The sequence below is a fragment of the Xyrauchen texanus genome, unplaced genomic scaffold, assembly GCF_025860055.1.
Source record: "Xyrauchen texanus isolate HMW12.3.18 unplaced genomic scaffold, RBS_HiC_50CHRs HiC_scaffold_692, whole genome shotgun sequence".
In the NCBI taxonomy this organism is placed as follows: domain Eukaryota; kingdom Metazoa; phylum Chordata; class Actinopteri; order Cypriniformes; family Catostomidae; genus Xyrauchen; species Xyrauchen texanus.
Window position 1 is genome coordinate 1 of NW_026266679.1, and position 21,839 is coordinate 21,839.

The 21,839-nt window shown below is 37.2% G+C and overlaps 1 protein-coding gene across 1 annotated transcript; it reads right to left on the reverse strand.

Moving 5' to 3' along the window:
• Window positions 1-3,358: 3,358 nt before the first annotated feature.
• Window positions 3,359-20,964, reverse strand: LOC127642558 (beta-catenin-like protein 1; the record flags this gene model as incomplete). Its single annotated transcript, XM_052125193.1, has 5 exons — window positions 20,661-20,964; window positions 15,523-15,620; window positions 11,627-11,707; window positions 3,527-3,664; window positions 3,359-3,431 (listed from the first exon to the last, which is right to left on the reverse strand). Coding segments are annotated over exons 1-5 (694 nt in total), but the record flags the coding sequence as incomplete, so codon positions are not given.
• Window positions 20,965-21,839: the final 875 nt, after the last annotated feature.

The following is a 21,839-nucleotide window of genomic DNA, read 5'->3' on the forward strand; positions in this document are numbered from 1 at the left end:
ATGTTCTCCAACCTCATTAGGTATTATAAGAGAAGACTCTGAGCTGTTATCTTGGCAAAGGGAGGTTGCAAAAATTATTGAATAAAAGGGTGCCAGTAATTATGGCCTATGTGTTTTGGAGAACGCATATTTACTTCAGTTAAAGGTTAGATTTTTTAAATGGAAGATCTACAGGATAAACAATTACATTTATTTCACAGCCTTCTTTGCTCATATTTAGCAAAGGTGCCAATATATTTGGGCACCACTTTATTAACAGTGCCCTTCTAAAGAGCAATGCTTAGGTTTTGATTACCTTCAGCCACTCTCTTAAAACGAGCAGCACAAGGAACAGCGCGAGAGCGTTCTTAACCTTTACAGCCACCCATTTCATCTCGCAGCCAGCTGAAGCGGAGTTCAGGAGAGAACAATCTCCTTCAAATGAATAATTGAATCATGAACATGCTCTGAACAGGAAGAGGAAGAGCACAATTTAACAAGCTGCACATTTCTGGGATTAAAGAGCTGATAGAACGGCCTGTATGCTTTTGAGTAGCAATTTCTGTAGGTAGTTTCAGAAAGAAACTCCCAAAAAATACAGAAACAATTAATTCATTGTGGCATTGTCTCTAAGATTGTACAACCTCTTAAGGCATGACATCATGAGGTTTCATCCTTTTTGAATACATAGTGAATATTAGAAGAATTGCCCAATCCTGCCTCTACCGTCCTCATACAGAAGAGATATCACGCAACTGCTGGAAACACCTCCAAGATAGCACATTGTTCACAAGATTTTAATAAAAATGATCAACAGAGTTGGGCTCTTCCCGTGAGAAATAATGGGTGAAGTATGATGGAGTATTGGTTAGAAACAGGGAGGTAAAGTCAGCACACAAGAGAGAGCTGTCAGGACTTAATCTAGGTGCTCTGGGTAGAAAAGTGGTCAAAGATCTAATATCAGTCAAGAGACAAAATGGATGGAAGGGCGAGCGGAAAGAAAGTGTGACATGCTGCCAGCGCACCACACACAACGAACCTATTGCTTTAGCAACAGGGAATCTGCTTCAAAGCTCGCCTTCGGCATGTGTAAGGTGTGCCGATTGCCTGTGGACATGTTTTCAGGAAGCTGCTTCACTGAGTTCACCTGATCCTGTGGACCGGTTTTTCTTATCTAATACGTTTTCTTAGACCTAGATTGTACTGTCAAGAGAACAGTTACCGGTAGTAAACCCATCAGCTTCTAAACACAGAAAAATTACAGCGCTATGGTTTATAAATATTGATAAACCAAAATATCAGCCTTTGTGTTTAATCAGACGATATTTGGTCATTTAAATTGGTTTTGCTATAGACAACAATCATGCAAAATTGGCTGAATATCAAAAGTCGAAACTTTTTCAAAATCCACATTTTCGAATAATATATTCAGTGAATTTTCTGGAAATATGTTCATGAATGTTATTCAGCAATATTGTGTACATCTCACAAAACATTTATGTATACACTGATCAGCCACATCATTGAAACCACCTGCCTAATATTCTGTCGGTCCCCCTCGTGCCACCGAAACAGCGCCGACCCGTTGTCACCACAATTGTACAGAGCGGTTATCTGAGTTACCGTAGACTTTATCATTTCAAACCAGTCCGGCCATTCCCTGTTGACCTCTCTCATCAACAAGATTCAGATCCACCGCTCACGGGATGTTTTTTTGTTTTTGGCACCATTCTGAGTAAATTCTAGAGACTGTTGTGCGTTAAAATCCCAGATCATCAGCAATCTGGCACCAACAATCACCCATGTGATCATCTAATCAGCCAATCGTGTGGCAGCAGTGCAGTGCATAAAATCATGCAGACACTGGTCAGGAGCTTCAGTTAAAGTTCACATCAACCATCAGAATGGAGAGAAAAAATTTGACCTCAGTGGTTTGGACTACGGCATGATTGTTGGTGCCAGATGGGCTGGTGGGAGGACCTACACACTATTAGGCAGGTGGTTTTAATGTTGTGGCTGATCTGTGTATGTAAGATAGTTACATATACAATATATATATATATATATATATAACTGTACATGAATATGTTTGTTAAAAATCCTTAAAACATAGTTGGAAATCTGAATATAATGTTTAAATCCTACATATTTAAATATACAGTTTAAATCCTGAATACATAGTTGCAAATACGAATATTTATCATTTTAAATCTTGAATACGTAGTTTTAATCCAAATATAGTTTTAAATTGTATATACCATAGACTGTAAATAAAGATGGACGACGCCCCTTCGCTCTTTTCCATTGGTGAGAACTGAAGCCGCAAGTGTCCCGATATGGCGCTGACATCTTGGGACTTGAGTCTGTGCAGTTGCGATTTCGGGACCAGACCTGCGCAGTAGTGAGCAGGAAGTAAAGCCGCGAAATCAAGGCCCCCGCCCTCACTCTCGCTGAATCAATCGCAAGGACACGCCCCTGCACTTTTGACTTATGACGGTGTGAAATAATTAATTATAGAAATTTAGATATTAAATTTAAAAGCTCCAATCTCTTCAGTCCTCCGAAGCTCCTGAAAAAAAGTCCGTTGGTGCTTCAGTGACTACTTCGTTCAGAGAACCTGTCAATCACAGCTGTCAATCATGATGTCACAGCACTGTTTTTATAGCATCAAATAACTAAAAACAAACTTATTTTGAAAACAAACACTTGAAATTACATCAACGTGATAGAAACGACAGTAAATGACAGAAACTATCTTTGGAAAAAAGATATGTTAAGCGTAATTGAATTGTTTAGTTGGTCTCACGTCCCGATGAATAACATGGGGAGGCGGGGTTTATGACCTATACTAGGACCAGTCACCGGGGGGGTGATCGAGACGTTTTGTGAGGCACACTTGGTATATACAGTAATAGTAAATTATTAAAGTAAAAAATATACCATTATAAATGCTGAATATATAGACGCAAATCTGAATATAGTTTTAAATCCAAAATGTATTTATATGTCTGAGCATTAAATTATATTTATATTTAGATATACATTTAAACATTTAGATTTAACATAACTATTATTCAGGATTTTTATACTCAGATTTAAAACTATATATTTAGATTTAAATCCATATTTTTGGATTTATAAATGGATATTTGGATTCCAATTTTAATCACGCAATAAAAGCACATGTTGCTCAATTTTATATAGTCAACAAAACCAGCACAAATATATCCCAATTTACAACAATATTCAGATATAATTGTATATTCTGATTAAAAGTATATATTGAGAATTTACTAAATATATCTGGATTATATTTGACATTGGTGACCATGCTTTCTAGATATCAGCACTGGCTGTTGACCCATACAAGTAATCTCACCTCTCATTATATGACGAACTACTTTGACGGATCCTCCCCTGATGTTGAGGATCTGATGCACTCGCTGCTGTAACTGCAACAACAAACACGTTCCATTCAAATTAAACTATTCAGTTGCAATTAAACAATGAAATGTTCTCTGACATCTGCAGGGCTGAGTGTGCGTACTTGTGAAATGCCAGCGTTACAGATCTCCACCATGATGTAACAGATGAGCTGTAAAACAAAGAGTCCAGCGTCCAGCCTGCGCAGATAAAACTCATCATCCATCACATCATCGATGATCTCGCCACGACGCACCAAATCCTGAAACACAGACGGACAAATATGGTAAAATGCCCATTAGACAACACTAGATCAATACTATTTAATCCAATATTGATCAGCAAGAAAATCAATATACAGACGAGTTTAGTACATTGACGTGCATCTTCACACGTTGAGCATTGGTCAATATCTAGACTCTGATGTCAGACTCGTTACGCGCCCGTCTCTATTATAGTGGCATCATCATTGAACTGATATCTGACTTGCAAACGATTTATTCTTTTGAACAGGTTCTTGAAATGACTGATTAGCGTAGCTTTACTAATCTAGATCAGCATATCTCAACTGGTGGGTCACGACCTAAAGTGGGTCGCATGAGAATACTTCTTGCATATGGGAGTAATTATACATTTTTTATTTAGTAGTTTATTTGACAGGGACAATGGACAGTCGATGACTGCCCCAGAATTAGCTACAGTGCTAAATTTCATCTGTAGTCCCAAGGCAGAAAATAAAAATGACAAATAGCATCATTAAAACTTTAGTCAATAGACAACAGACAAAAGCATAACACCCAAAGTAAAAATACATTACTAATAATGATAATATATAACATTACATGATTAAATATATATATATATATATATATATATATATATATATATCTTGAAAGGACAGGAATATATAAAAAATAAATAAATAAATAAATAAATAAATAAAAATCAACCAATCATTGCTTTCGGTCCGGACGTAATGATTGGATGTCCTTCCTGTCTGTCAATCTATATTTGCATACTGTCGCGCAACTGGTTCGCGCAGACAATCACGCGTTTCAGCGCGGATTCCTTCAGGCTGTGCGGAGCGAGTGCGAGAATGGAGGGCGAAAACTCCAACATGCAAAAACATTTTTATTTAAAATAACTTATGACGAACATGCAAAATGTGATGTTTCTACATGTATTTTTTTTAAACATAATAACCGTAAATAAGTTGTTTACGTTCGTTATTATTGTAATGTGTAACCTGGGAATGAGACATGAGGTAATCTGAAACCGTTGCGATCGATTCCACCAACACGTCTCTCCTCCTGGCGTTAAGCTGCGTTCACACTGCCAGCGACACGCAGTGACAAAACAACCTCATCTCATTCATTTCAATGAGAGCTGGCGACTTCCGGCAACACGAGTGACGGCGACCGTTGGGATGTGGGCGTGTTCAGCGACGCAACAAATTTGTGAAATGTTTAAATTTAGGCAAATGAAGAGCGTCTTTCGGGAGCGACAGTCAATAGGAGAGAAGACGGTAGAGCTCACGTGATCCTAATATTTATAAATAATATTAATTGTAAAGAAACAGTGCCGTTTAGACTCTCCATACACACCACTAGCGCACACAACCACAACATTGGCAAGTACGCGCATGTGTGCATGCAATGCATATCTTCACTTCTGCTGATATAATAAAAAGACAAGACTTGGTGACTTTTCCTCCACTTGCCATCTGAACATAAAAACAATTGGGCATGATTCGGATAGGTCCAAGTGGTCGTTAAAAAAAAGTGACACCTTTTGTCTTTGTGGTCAAAATTGGCCAACCATTGAAAAAAGACTGTGAAAAACCATAACATAGAGCATTTTTTTTATCTGTCCTAATTGTTTAATTTTTTAAATCAGCCACAATGCAGAAAACACACACACACACACACACACAAAAACACACAAATGAACTGGTGAGACTATAACACAGAGCATTTTTGGTTGATTTATCTTGTCAAATAAAACTAATACGTCAGCCAAAATGCTAAACACACACACTCAGAAACGAGGGGGTGAGAGAATAACACACTCACAATGCAGAACCCGCAAACACACACACACACACACACACACACAAATAAATGGTTGAAACTAAAACAGCTACGAGGCAGAACACACAACATAATACACACACAGAAGTAAATTGGTGAGACCAACACAGCATACACACACACACCCCACACACACTTACAGACACCCCCCCACCCCCACCCCCCGCATACACGCACGCACGCACGCACTTTACACTTAGATGCAGGTGCCTCGCCTTCTAGACAAAACACTGCATCTTTCAGTTACGGAAACAAAAGACATTTTCCCACAGCTTTAAGTTATAAATGTGGCTTCACCTTGATCACAGTTCATTCTGTAGCAGTGCCACGGCAAACCACTTTACTGTTCAGGACTCCCTGCTGCCATCTACTGGCTATTATTATCCCAACATGATTTTCAAGTCATGTTATTTATATTTTGTTCAGTGGATGATGGAAATGGGCCTCCAATATACGTCACATTCTAATATTTCATGTTTCAAAATAGGTTTTTACTGTACTAAAGTTTACTGTACTTATTTGCATATTCATTTGCAAATAAGATCAAAATAGCATCACAAAAAAAGTGCAGTTTTATTGATATTACTTCAGGGAAGAAGAAATGTGTGGAGGTGAGGGCATGGTCAAGTACCCATCTGGGGAGAGAGAGGAAAGGACATCCACCTGAGATGACTTGTGACTAATTACCATCTCTATGTTCACAGTGAGAGTCGGGGAAGATAAAAGACGACCAGTTCACAGAGAGAGGAGAGAGACAGACAGACCAGAGTCTTCGTGTCGGTTCCCTGAGGGAGAGTCTCGTGTTGCGTGAAGCTGAAAAGCGGACTGTTTATTTGAGTGAAGCTGTACAGCGATTGCAGGTTATATGTGAACTGTGGAAACTGGTACCCACTTCCTCCTTTATCTGCCCAACCTGAACCTTTGTTATCATTATCATCATCCAAAAAACTAAATTACACCTTTGATCTTTTCGGTCACAAATCACCATGAGGACCAAAAGTAGGGCTCGTTTACAAATCCCATATAAGGGTTAAACTAGTCATTTAATTTTTTTAGTTAGCATGACAAGTAATGCAGTGAAGAAAATGTTCACAAAAGCACATCTATGTGACAATGCATCATTGCAGATGACGGAGTATGAGGTCTCAATCTTTTGCACACGTTATTCTAGTCTCGTTACAGAGGTACAGCCTTTGGCAAGTCAATTACATCACGGCAAATAACAAGCGGCTGCACCTTGGGGGGGGTTGTATGATTTTTAGTCACTTCCTGTTTGAGAACCGGCAGACTGGCACAGGTGTTAATACGACAGCCAGAACAAAGCAGAGCCGAGACCTGTGATTCAGTCTCACGGGACGCGCAGAGACTAAATTAATCCGAGCACACCCCGCCAACACTTTCTGCACAAATCCTTTAGAGACTTCCAGAAGAGTTCATCCAAACAGCTGCACAGCGAGACACACTATATTTTGCTTTGTACTTAAAATTTTTTACAAATGACCACTGCAAAAATACAGGTGCTACAATAAAAGGTCATATTATTAATTTAAGTTCCTCCAAAATGGCCTTTCAATAAAGCATGGGTAATAAACAAGTGATCTGTCGATGGTGCACAGCAGTGTCCGAAATGAACGGTTCTATTAAAGGGGTCATGACTTGCCTCTTTTTATTATTTAAAAATGTTCCTCGAGGTTACCTTTTAATATTAGTCAAGTGTTTTTTAGTTTTGCACCTAAAACAGGCATATATTGGTCAAGCATGATCATTTCCCCACCCTCATTCTGACCCTCGGAATCAAACGCATTGTGACATCACAATGTGGACGAAGTAGAGAACGAGTCGTTTTGGCCGCTTGCGTTCAACAAATGATCTTTTTGCTTTTTGAGTTCTGAAACTTACAGCATCTTTTTATAGTACAATAACCTCTAATATGTCAAAGGTCAAGGAACATTTGATTCCTCACGTCATTCCCCATTTAAGGGGCAATATTTGCCCCACAAATTTGATTTTAAGGGGCGAAGTCAAATACTTGTGTTTAATGCAATAATATGCACACCTAGGCCTGAAACAGAACATCAAGAAATATATCAGATTTTACAAAGAAGACTATTTTTGCCGCCATATTTTTAATTTTGGGGGTATTTTTGTCCTTTTCAGTAGCATTTTTGCCCCAAGCCCCCGTTAATTTCTGACCCTGGTGCACAGTGTTGACACAAACACAAATCTCCCACAAATAACACGAGTTATGCTAAAATAATGCAATAGAAATATACATAATATATGGAAATCTGCATACAAATATGCACAACTAAAAGCAGACAGATATTCTATTTAAATATAATTACACTTCTGGGAAGGCTTTAAACATAGGCTTATACTTGATGATGATATGGTAATTCATACTTTGTATAATTATAATTTATATAATTTTGAAAGTATTTGAAGTCATATGAAAAGCATAGTTCTGTTAAATCTTATTGTTTTTGTTTTACCGTCTATGTTCAAGTAACTTACAGTTAACCACTAAACAGGTTTTTATGGTAGCATTTTTCCTTCAAAATGACACTTTCACAGTATGTCACTGCAGTAAGCAAAGACAAAAGCACACAAAGACGAGCAGACAGAATGCGGTGTAGGTTTTTATGGGGGTCTGCGTTTAGGAAATGCAATTTGATGAGAATTTGTAGTGGTCATTAGCTGGTAAAAGGAGGCGAGACAGGTGCCCAACACGCGGTGACAGCACCCCGAGGCATTTTTAAATAAGGGCTCCGCTATGGGTTATATACTTTTATAGTGCTCGGAGAAAGCTTGGAACGCTGTTCCATCTGGAGGGGAGCTGGTGCATTCAGTCGACGGGAGGAAAACTAGAGGAGACATTTCCCGAGTCATATTCCTGTCACTGCTACAGAGAGACGATTTATAGGCTGGCAAAGAAGACACAAAGTAGAAAGTGAAATGAGGTGGACGGCTGGGTTACAGGAAACCTTGGAGAAACACTCACAAGAAACCGGTTTACATCCACACACCTACAAAGAGATGTGATAGGCCTTGTTCAGACTGCCACTAAAAAACAGATTTTTTTGCATACCCAGATTGTATCCTGAGTTTTTAATGAAATCGGAAATCGATTGAAATCTGATTTCTTCAGATGCGTTTCAGTCCGGACGCTCTGGCTGCTCAAATCAGATTTCAAATGGTCTTTTGCGTCACTCTTAATTCGACATACAACGATGATGTCAAAAATCGGCGACTGCAGCGCGGAACATCACAATATTTACCAGTCTCCTGACGGAGGAGTTCTGCACCGCGACTGGACAGGGCGCTTAATTGGAGAGCAAAATGATGCATCCGTTTTGAAAGCATCTTCACGTGTGTACGCCAACGTCGTTACCAAAGCAACCCATGCAGATAGGTTAGTTATGTCTGAATGCGCAAATCAGATTTGATCACTTGCAATTAATAGTGCGGACAGTCTGCCTGAAAAGATCTGATTTAACTGCAGTCTGAACGTAGCCTTAGAAGGCGGAGCAATATATGGATAAAGTGCATCATCCGGATACTTGTAGTACACTTCTTTTTGTTGCATTTTCAGTGTAATCATACTACTCGCACTACTTCAAGACACGTGTCGGTCATAATGCATGCATGCTTTACAAAGTAGAGTTTCTAAGCTTTCAAACGATACCTATTTTGTGTTGGTCAAGACTGAAGTCGTTCATATTTTGACTATTAAGCTTAAAAGATTCAATGTACATTCAGCCAGTCATTATCGCAAAATAAACCCCTCCACAGAGTTTTTTAAACTAAGATTAATTTTTTTGCTTGATATAGAGATCTTTGTTTTTTTAGCTATATTATCATCCGCCCCTACCTGAATCCTTTCATAAAACTTTTGATGTCATTAACATGCACACACAAACACATTAGGATCAATTAGAAACTCACCGCAGGATTCTTCATCAGTGCCCCGCTCACATCCGCAACATACACATGCCAATATCCCATGAGCACACAAACAGTATAACACACAAAGCTATATCCCTTCAACACACACACACACACACACACACACACACACACCAACACAACCTCCACAAATACATATACACATATAGTAGCTGGTTAATAAAATAGCCAAATAACAAAGAATAATGACTCTTTCCTGCTAATTATCATCATCTTTTAATATCTGCCTTCTAATTATCTGCACATTAATTACCACTGGCCGAGACCCCACACCTTAGAAAACTGATATTTACGGCTCTTAAATCTGATTGGAAGAGCCGCACATCAATTGAATTCTATATTAATGCGGCAGGTTGCACCATTCATCAAATGATCTTTGATTGTAATGTTGCTTGGCAACTGTAAACAGCCCAGAGTCAGAATACTAAACAGCTGAATTACTTCAGAAGGGAAGAATTGCCAATTTGTGCAGTTAGTGAAGGCACACATCACTATTAATATTGGTAATAATCTGTTACAAACCCTTATTTCTAAGCATTCAAATTAAGCATGTAAACCGTCCCGCACTGTTTATGCTACAGACAAAAACCATACTTCAAATTGTCAAACTGCACAGCATATATGCTACATAGCAGGGCTCCAGACTACAAACAAAGACTATGGAGTCTTATTGCAATAACAATAATATATTTTATGTAAATATTTTAAATATACAAATATTTTATGTAACTTTTTTAGAACACTTTTTTTTTTTTTTTTCAACAAAACTTTTAGTTGTGAATATTTATCTTTAATTTCACTTTTGACATATGAAGAACTAGTCAGTAATTAGACTAATACTGAGATTGACAAACATATCAAAGTAACACTTCTCAGGTAATTTCAAATCTGACAAAAATGGCTAAATTTGCTGGTGTTTCATTCTCGGCTTGTGAATGACTGACAAAGGTCTTTGTGAATGAGCTTTAGCGCTAAACACCACAAGTTCTCGCTTGAACGAATGAGCTTTAGCACTAAACACCACAAGTTCTCGCTTGAACGTGGAAGCCAATGTGAATGAGCTTTACCGCTAAACACCACAAGTTCTCGCTTGACTGCTGGAAGCCAATGTGAATGAGCTTTAGCGCTAAACACCACAAGTTCTCGCTTGAACGTGGAAGCCAATGTGAATGAGCTTTAGCACTAAACACCACAAGTTCTTGCTTGACTGCTGAAGCCAATGTGAATGAGCTTTAGCACTAAACACCACAAGTTCTTGCTTGACTGCTGAAGCCAGTGTGAATGAGCTTTAGCGCTAAACACCACAAGTTCTAGCTTGACTGCTGAAGCCAGTGTGAATGAGCTTTAGCGCTAAACACCACAAGTTCTTGCTTGAACGTGGAAGCCAGTATGAATGAGGTTTAGCGCTAAACACCACAAGTTCTCGCTTGAACGTGGAAGCCAATGTGAATGAGCTTTAGCGCTAAACACCACAAGTTCTCGCTTGACTGCTGAAGCCAATGTGAATGAGCTTTAGCGCTAAACACCACAAGTTCTTGCTTGAACGTGGAAGCCAGTATGAATGAGGTTTAGCGCTAAACACCACAAGTTCTCGCTTGACTGCTGAAGCCAATGTGAATGAGCTTTAGCGCTAAACACCACAAGTTCTCGCTTGAACGTTGAATGCTGTTAAAGAGCAACTCTCAGTGCATTATGACAGAATGTTTTTGGGTGAACTATTCCTTTAGTAAATACAAAGTGTTCTTTGCAAGCAGCATCAGTGTGTATTTCCTTTAATCTTCCTATCAATATTCTTACCAAAAATCAATAAGAAAATACTATACGTGTTCTAAATCTGTCCATAAACCTCTTGCAGTGCCTTGATGGATCTCTGGTTCAACCCCGGAGTTACGGCATTATTGGACTCTAGATCCAGCAGGGACTGATGTGAATCTGAGGGCAATCATTGCTCAGTGTAACGTTTAAGAGTATTCTGCAGTAAAGGTGAGCAGTGCAACAGAACCCCACAGTAAAACTGTGTCGAGTGTCCGACCTGCTGGTCTCTCAGTGACGTCTGAGTGTGGTAGGTCTGCTCTCATCTTCACACACAGATCTGCCCTCATGGAAGAGATACTTCCAATCCAGCGTGTGTGTGTGTGTGTGTGTGTGTGTGTGTGTGTAGTTCTTACGTGCTTCTCTCCTTCAATTCTCTTGTCTGCGAGCTGAACCGCATCCAGGTACTTAAAATGCAGCTCCATGAGTCTGTCCACCTGCAGAGAGCGAGCGAACAAGAGGGGATAAGCGCGTGTTACACATGCAACAAAACTGCAACAAACACTCCACACAAAAATACAAAAATATTTCAGAGTAGTAAGAAACATCACACGCAATTGGACGTGTGTTTCAGGATGCAAATTCAAAATATGTAATATATCTTTTAATTTAAAGAACAAGCATAATATATGCTAAAATAAAATCTATTTAGTGGTCAACAAATATGGGCATTTTAACAGTGTATGTTGATACAGATATCTAGAGAGCAGGTGGACTGATGGCCAATATATTTCTGATATAAATAATCCAACTAAATTATAGCAAATAAACTGCATTAAATAGCTGAATTTAAATGAACAGTTATCTTGCACTATATTACAGGAGTTTGGGTCAAAACCATTGTTTTTTCCTGCCGATGGCCAACAGGGGGAATGTTTGTGAAACCTGAAAACAATCAGTATTGTTTGCAATTCCACTTAGTGTCTTAAAGGCACATAAAATTACACACTTCAGCATTAACTCAAATGACATTAAAGCCTTCATGCAGTAAAGGTTTGTTGTGTTATTTAAAGACAAACAGAAACATTCGTCATTATCTGTCTAGTGCAGACATACTGTGGCAATCTGATGCACATATGGCCAATATCCTTCAGCTGCTGAAACTACCAATAATGCAGTGCTGCTGTCAGAGTGATAAAGCAGAGCCCAGCAGGACTGTGAGGGTTATTTTAAGAGTAGTGACTGCTGAGCGATAGCAGCTCTGTGAAACGGCACACGTGTCTGCACAGGTGACATGTGGAGGCCCCTAACCATGACTAAAGGAGACATATAACAAAAAGACGGCAGTGGAAGTCCATAAAACACATATTTCAGTCAAAACATGGATTGTTTTAATGCATGCTTGAGTATGATGAGCCAAAAGAAATAAAGAACAAACCAAAAAATAAACAACAAACAAATGAACTACCGAATAAAGAATGAACAACGGAATAATAAAGAACGAACAAATGACCTACCGTAGTGTTTCCCAACCTTTTTTGTACCCCTACAGCACCATCAATAAGGCTGAAGGACCCTTTCAGCAACACAAAACGAAAGATGTGTACCAAAGACTAAATCCTTTAACATTGTTATTAATATTGATTATAATTAATGATAATTATCAATTATATTCCAGATATATTTTAGCAATAATGTCCATTTAGCTTACATGGGAAATAAACGGTCTCTCAGCTAATGCTTTTAATTATACAGGGAACCTTCTAACTTGGTACATTATGAAATATAAATTTGACAAATTTAATTTTATCACTAGGTTTTCAATTTAGGTCACATTTTAGCTTTTTTTTTTTTTAAAGTACAAATGTAATGTATTCCATCAATAAATATAATGTATTGGAATTGGATATATTATATTGCATACATATATTATATGTAATGTTTATTGTTTACATGCATCATTTTTAGAATACACAAGTGCTTACATTGAGCTATAACGGTACTACTGACGACAGTTCAGATAGTGAGTGCATTTTAACGGGAGAGAATGTTTAATGTTTCTTTTTGATCAACAAACTGTAAAGAACAGAAAGGGTATTAAGAGGCATTTTTCAATGACAAACAGATTGTGTGGATCTTGTCTTTGGACAAGGGACAAGTCAAACAAAAGGTTTACTGTGCAGTGAAAAGATCTCGGGCCAAATTTGTTATTGTTCAAATGAAGATCGCAAATGAAAGGAAAATCGATATTTTTACCCATCTATAATTTTATAATTTTTATTTTAATCCATACATGTGATTTTGTTAGGTTCAACATAGCAAAATCCAATTCTTTTCAGGTACCCCCTTGAACATGCTTACCCTGGTTGGGAATTAGACCTACTGAATAAAGAACAAACAAACGAAAAAAACAAAAGAACAATGAACAAACAAACAAACTACCAAATAAAGACAGAACAAATGAAAAACAAACGATAAAGATAAACCATGAACAAATTATCTACAGAAGAACAAACAGAAAAAATAAGAATGAACAATTGAAATACCAAATAACATACAAACAATAAAAACAAATGATCAGAAGGATAAAAAAATAATAAGACTTACCAAATAAAGAACAAAAAAAAGTTATAATCAACGAACAAACGACTTGCCAAATAAAGATAAAAAAAAAACTACAAAAATCAACGAACAAACAACTTGCCAAATAAAGAACAAACAAACTAACAAATAATCAACGAACAAACGACTTGCCAAATAAAGATCAAACAAAAAAAAACTACAAAAATCAACGAACAAACAACTTGCCAAATAAAGATCAAAGAAAAAAAAAAAAAAATCAACGAACAAACGACTTACCAAATAAAGATCAAAGAAAAAAAAAAAAAATCAACGAACAAACGACTTACCAAATAAAGATCAAACAAAAAACAAAAAAAATCAACGAACAAACGACTTACCAAATAAAGATCAAAGAAAAAACAAAAAAAATCAACAAACGACTTACCAAATAAAGATCAAACAAAAACAAAAAATCAACAACAACGACTTACAAATAAAGATCAAACAAAAAAAAAAAATCAACGAACAAACGACTTGCCAAATAAAGATCAAACAAAAAAACAAATAATCAACGAACAAACGACTTACCAAATAAAGATCAAACAAACTAACAAATAATCAACAAACAAACGACTTACCAAATAAAGATCAAACAAACAAAAAATAAATGAACAAACAACTAAAAAAATTATCAAGAAAAAACAACTTACCAAATAAAGATCAAACAAACAAAAAAAAATTATCAACGAAAAAACGACTTACCAAATAAAGATCAAATAAACTAACAAATAATCAACGAACAAACGACTTACCAAATAAAGATCAAACAAACAAACAAATAATCAACGAACAAACAACTTACCAAATAAAGATCAAACAAACTAACAAATAATCAACGAACAAACGACTTACCAAATAAAGATCAAACAAACAAACAAAAAATAAACGAACAAACAACTAAAACAATTATCAAGAAAAAACGACTTACCAAATAAAGATCAAACAAACAAAAAAAATTATCAACGAACAAACGACTTACCAAATAAAGTTCAAACAAACTAAAAAAATAATCAACGAACAAACGACTTACCAAATAAAGATCAAACAAACTAACAAAATCAACGAACAAACGACTTACCAAATAAAGTTCAAACAAACTAACAAATAATCAACGAACAAACGACTTACCAAATAAAGTTCAAACAAATTAAAAAAATTATCAACGAACAAACGACTTACCAAATAAAGAACAAACAAAAAAAAAAAAGATCAACGAACCGATGAATGAACAAAAGAACATTAAGAATTAACAAACCAAAAAAAACATTTAATTGGAAGGAAACATTTATTTTAGACTTTTGAATGTTTAGTTTGCACAATTATTTTGGTTAATGGTTAAAAGTTGAAGAATTATACATTTTATGTTTCTTTTAAAAATACCTTCATGTTCAGTTTGTAATTTAAAATAAATAAAACTATTTTGACAATAATAATAACTTAAAAATTACTATTATTTTTTGCTTGTAAAATGAAATGATTTTATGTTTATAGTGTTTATGAACACATAAATTATTGTGTTCATAAATGACCACAACATCATCTGACCTACGAATAAAGTCTGTATAATCTTTTTAGAGTAAACTCTGCATTAAACCCATCTGGCACTGAACTCTCCTAAACCTTCTGTCACTCCCGCCATTTTTGGAAGCAGAAAATAATGAAGCTGTATCATCAGCGGTCTTATTTTTACCTTCTCGCAGTCGTTCTCTGTGAACTTGCTGAGGAGTCGACCTCTCTGCTGTGCTTTCAGGTTCCTCAACATGGAGGCGATTATGGAGCAAATGTGTTCTGAAGGGAGAAAACAACATACAAAGGTTTTAGTGTCCTTATTTTACATCCTCTTGACGTTTGTTCAAGTAAAAATAAAGGTGAAACAGCAGCACTGAGTGGGTGGCGAAATCAAAGCAACAGCGGTGTGATTCTCTAGAACAAATTTACGAAACCATCCGAAAACAACAAAGCATGAACACAAACAACCTCAGAGATTAGACATGTCTGCAGTTTGTAAAAGTTCTCCTGCATTTCTGAGTGATTCCAGTTGAGGTTTGATCGTTCTTGATTAAAACTGATGCAGCAATAAAAGAGAAGTTAACATCTCGGAGATAAATAATAAAACAAATTGAAACCTCAACATAAATAAAGTTTATAAGTTATATTTAAGGAATGATCTGAGTTCAAAACATATGAATGAAAAAGGGTGCGCCGTTTACTGCAAATACCCGGACACCGGGGTTACACCCCTAATCTTTACGAGAAGTGCCCTGGGATTATTAATGACCATAGAGTCAGGACCTCAGTTTAACATCTCATCCGAAGGACAGTGCCTTTTTACAGTGTAGTGTCCCATCACTACTCTGGGGCATTAGGACTAGGTGAGTGACTAAGCGACCAAATTGGCCTGGTTGCAAGGGAGGGTAGAGTCACATGGGGTAACCTCCTCGAGGTCGCGATTAGTGGTTCTCGCTCTCGGTGTGGCAAGTTGTGTGTGGATCGCGGAGAGTAGCATGAGCCTCCGCTGAGTCTCCGCGGTGTCATGTACAACGAGCCATGTGATAAGATGGGCGGAAGCAACTGAGACTTATCCTCCGCCACCCGAACGGAGTAACCGAAAGACACCACAAGGACTTAGTAAGTAGTGGGAATTGGGCATTACACATTGGGGAGAAAAGGGGATAAAATTAAATATAAAAATAGTGCACAAGTGCTAATCGATCCATCACGTACTGGGACTAAAAACAGCCCAGAACAGGGCAATGGTGACACCAAATGGACATATTAGCTAATCTGCTTACTGAAAATACTGAATTATGTTCGACATAATTCCTGTTTACACAGTCACTGATTACAAATCATTTTAAATTAAAATTGTATGTCTAAAATAGTATTGCCTGCATTACATAGGCATAGGACATCGCGTGTATTGATGGATCATATGCTAAAATAAGAAAAGAATAAATAAATATATATCTTCCCATCTCCGCAATGTGCAGCATCAAATAGTTTTAACCGAAATGCATCATGTCACAATAAACCGTTACACCCCAAATACAAAATGAGGAAAGAAAAAATAACTATGAACGAAGAAAGAAACAAACAAAAATAAAATAGCCGATCCAACAAAAAAAAATGAAGAACCAATGACAACAACAAAAGTGCAGGGTGGATAAGAGTACAAAAAGTAGCAAAGATTTAAATATTAAGAGCAAATAACGAACGAGTGAGATCAAACAAAAGAGTGACAGAAAGTGTAAGAAAGATCGAACCAACAAATGAATAAAGATTGAACCAATAAATGAAATAAAAGTACGAATGGAAGTAAACGAAAGCAACAGAAAGCAAAACAGAGCAAAACAAAGAGTCAATTAAGACATGAAAACAATAATGGACCCTATAAACTAAGAGGTCAAACTAACAAAGCAAAATAGTGAACTAACAAATAAAAAAAGAACCACAGATAGAAAACGAAAGAAAAGCTAAAGTAGCAATATGAAGTATAATGGTCGATATGAAGAAACAACAAACGATATTTTTAAACTCATCTAACGACTCATTTTCAATCTCCTTATCCTCTATGTAGCCTCTAATGCAATATTAAAACTAGAGGTCGACCGATATTGGTTTTTTCAGGCCGATGCCGATCTTTTGAAATCCGGGTCGGCCGATGGCCGATAAATGCTGCCGATTTATTTTGGCCGATATTTGGCCGATATGTGCTTGTTTTTAACCTCTTATTTGAACCTTTTATTTGAAAGATAAAATGTAACACAAATAATTACTTAAGATAGACAACATTTCTCAACAAATACATTTATTGAACACTTGACCAATCTGCCCTTGTACACTTAAATTAAAAATGTATAATGTAAAAACATATTGTATAAATAATGTATAACAAATATATTAAGTAAACAAAGCAGGTGTTACGAACTGCTCCGAGACACGAAGGTTGAGATCCAAATGCAGCTTTAATTAAGGGGCAATCCAGACACGTAATCCAATATTCAGAGCATCCAAGAGAAGCACAGGAATAACTATTGATGGGTATCGTTAAGGTTTTAATGGTATTACTACTCTTACCGATACTGCTTATCGATGCGGTACTTTAACGGTATTCTTAACGGTTCTTTTTGTTTTATATATATATATATATATTACACAAATATAAACATTATATAGGCACAGTGATTTAATTTCAGGAAGGTCTACTAACATTACTGTTCAGGTGTAGTCTAAAAAGAAATCTAATAATCTAGTAAGTAGTGGTGGTGGCGTAGTGGCTAAAGCACAGGGCTGTTAATCAGAAGGTCACTGGTTCGAACCCCACGGCCACCACCATTGTGTCCTTGAGCAAGGCACTTAACTCCAGGTTGCTCCGGGGGGATTGTCCCTGTAATAAGTGCACTGTAAGTCGCTTTGGATAAAAGCGTCTGCCAAATGCATAAATGTAAATGTAAATGTAGTAATCAATTGTAAAATAACACTGCATAGTTTATCATAGATGGATTAATGCTTATTAATGCAGAAGTTATTCATTCAAGAGCTGTAAGTGATTTTCTCTTTGCCTTTTGTTGTTTGATTCGCAGTAATGTCTCAATCGTCTTTATGTTCATTAGACCGCTTCCCCTTTAAGACCGAGTCTAATAGGCTCCTGATGCAGCATATTTTCTCCCAACTATTTCCATAACTACGTCCATTTAAGACATAAACTGTGTTTAAGTGAATCTCCAAGCCGGTCGTTTAGACATATTTGTGTGTATAGTTGATCGTTTAGACGCGCACATGAAACCCAAAATAGCCTATACTTTGCTTGTCTCGTTGCGGTGTGTTTCGGAGCGCGCGCCGCCTTGGGAACGGAATCTCTTGCGCTCTTTTTATTATTAAACGCGTCCCGCAATTTAGCAACAGTAGCTAGACTGCATTTTACAACAATCACCGATCGTGCTGATTCTGACGTTACGTTTGAGTTTTAGGGAGAAATGTCAGTGCACCGCTGTGAAGGGAAGGAAGTTGTGCTAGACAGAATGCGGCTTATGTATAAATATTCTTTTTATAATCTTTGGAAGGCGAAATATAAAATCAGACTAATAATCACAGATCTAAACCAGGCTATGTCTGAATGTTTAGTTCTGTCACTAATTAAGCAGGGCTCGTTTTGTGCTCGCTGTGGCACCGCGTGAGCGTGATCTCTCTCTCTCTCTCTCTCTCTCTCTCTGACTGCAAATAGCTAAATTGCATCACAGGCAAATGGTTTCATATTATTATTATACATAGAAATGGCTGGCGAGATAAAATAACTTTCTCTTTATAGCAATAAAGAATGTATTTTCTTAATTTCTCCAGTACCGACAGCAGAAGCGATAACGTCCGAGCTTACCAAAGCCAGTCCTTCACTAGCCTATAGCGCGTTGGTATATTTGTATTACTTATTTCTCTGCATTGAGTGACAACCCTCTCAAATATAAGACACACAAACAGAACAAATAAAAGTCTCAGATTCACTGTCTGTAATTGCAAAATTCTTGCTTGCTTATTGTGACATGATAGCAACCCTTCTGCTGTGATAATGCAACTTCAACTACGCTATCAATATCCAAAGTAGCCGAATGTCATGTCGCGTTTTTTTCTCGAAGTTGGCAGTAAAATATCAAAAGTTTTTAATTAAATCTAAAGAAGTTATACAAATTTAATCCTTACTGTTTTCTAAGGAACTTAACTCCTTCCTTAGGCACTGGATGAGGTCTGCTCACTCTGCTGGAAAATGACTCTAGGGGCAGTGTGCGTCGAACACGTGTTCCACAACAACACTAGGCTGCCCACAGATGCGCCTGCCTAATAATCGGCTTGATATGCGTGGATATTGGCCGATGCCGATTATGTAAAAAATGCAAAAAAATCAATTAATCGGTCGACCTCTAATTAAAACCAATAAAACATTTACAAACAACTATCCATCACAGAACTTTATACAAGTAAGAAATGTGAGCTCCTTAAACCTGTGGCAGAAGAATGTGATTTCCCATGACTGTACAATGTTATTTTAATGCAGCAGATCATCTCAAACCTTTTTCTTTGCGTTTCCTTTTAATTGCTTCCCACTCTTTTCAAGGCACAATTTCCCAGGACATATCCAGGATAATTTACACATGCGTCCATTTAAATGGTGCTTTTATTTTGGCATTCTGTGTTAATCCCCATGAAGCTATGATTTAAATATAAAAAGAAATAGTCTGCATGTGCTGCACACCTCAGAGTGATCTGCACTCTGTCATCTTTCAACCGTGCATCACTTGAAGATTATATATTTGTTTAATTAAATCACAGACTTTAAGTTGAATTATCACACTAGGACATTTCGCAATTTTTATTTAATTAACAGTTCTTACAAACATTCTTATTTGCCCAAATATGTCGTATTTAATGCTGTTTTATGACTAGATTCCACAATGGAGTCCATGTTTTCTACATACTACTTCTGGTAACGGTGGTCTATATGGAGATATTCACATGGCAATGCACTTAAAAATCATTGCCAATCACAAGTAATTGAGAAAGGTTATACACTAAAGTATATTTGTCGACGTTTAACTTCATTGCAATAAGAGCGCATCTATAAAAGTACATACTGCAGCACTTCGTCGGGTAAAAGATAAATATTTAAACACTATCTCCTACAAGCTCTCACAACCTATAATCAGACAGCCTTGATATAACAATTTAATTTGGCCTTGGCCTTCACCAGCACTGAATACAAATGAGCCTTGTTGAATTTAAGCATCAGTCCATATGCACATGCTAGCATTTCTTAACGAGCACATTATGCATTCTAACTCTGTGGGTAAACGGAGGGGACACAATCATCAAGAGACGGCAACAGGAAACGCTCTGTCAGATCTGTGATGTCGCAGGTCTTTAAGGTGACTCCGGGGAGCACGGCCACCAGGAGAGGGAAAAGAGGGGTGTTATTAGTGGCGGAATAAAGTGCCTTCGGTGAGGAATACAGCCTAAGGGAGAGGGAGAGGATGAGAGGTGCAGACGAGAGGTCTGAGATAAGTGTGTTATCTCCGAGCTCTGCCCCGGGAAAGCTTTTGTCATCATTACACACAGGAAAGAGGAGTCGGCTGCCCAATACCATTACTTCTGGTCTCCATGGCAACGGGAAGGCAGGCCATTGGCTTTCAATTCGGGAATTCAATGGAGCGCCCAGTAGTGGGAGGTAATCTTTGAGAGATTAGATAGTCGCCAGTGTATTCCGATATGGGGCAGATTCCAAATGGCAATTTTGCGCCGTTTAAAGGAACGCTCCTGGAGAGGTCGTTTCAAACGCAAGTGAACAACAGAATACCTTCAAGAAGGGCTGTTCTACAAGGCCGTTAGCAAAGTGAACATACAATGGTTACTTCAGGGAGAATTATTTTTGACATTTATGCGATCCTGGGTTAAGATTAATTTAGAAATTTCCAGAAACCCAGAGAGAGGTCACCCAAAAATGAAATTTCAGTGATCATTCACTCATCCTCTTGCTATTGCAAACTTGTATGACTTTACTACTTCTGTAGAACACAAAAGTTGAATTTCCATTTTTATGTAAAACTTTCCATTAAGACCTTTCCTGGATTTGCAAAATGGCAAAGCATGTGCACTAGCTCATATGCAGTTACAAGCCAAAGGAGTTTCCTTACAGAAAAAAAATCCAAAGCGGATTACCACATTATCAAGGTACGAATCTGCAAAAGAAAAAAAGAAAACAAACGCAGCAAATTTTCAATGAAGAATCCATTAGAAAAACCGGAACGTTAATCCGATTCCAAGTTTCATTTCAAACAGGAGAATTAACAGAGCTCTGGAGATCAGTGCAATTACACAAACGCTTTTCATTCAATTTAGCAAAGCAATTGAAGCACTTACTGCAATTATTACATGTCCAGTAGAGATTAAAAAGTAGTTAAAAGACAATCATTAGAAATAAATGAACGGCTGCTTTTCCCTCTACAATCAGCTCAGATCACA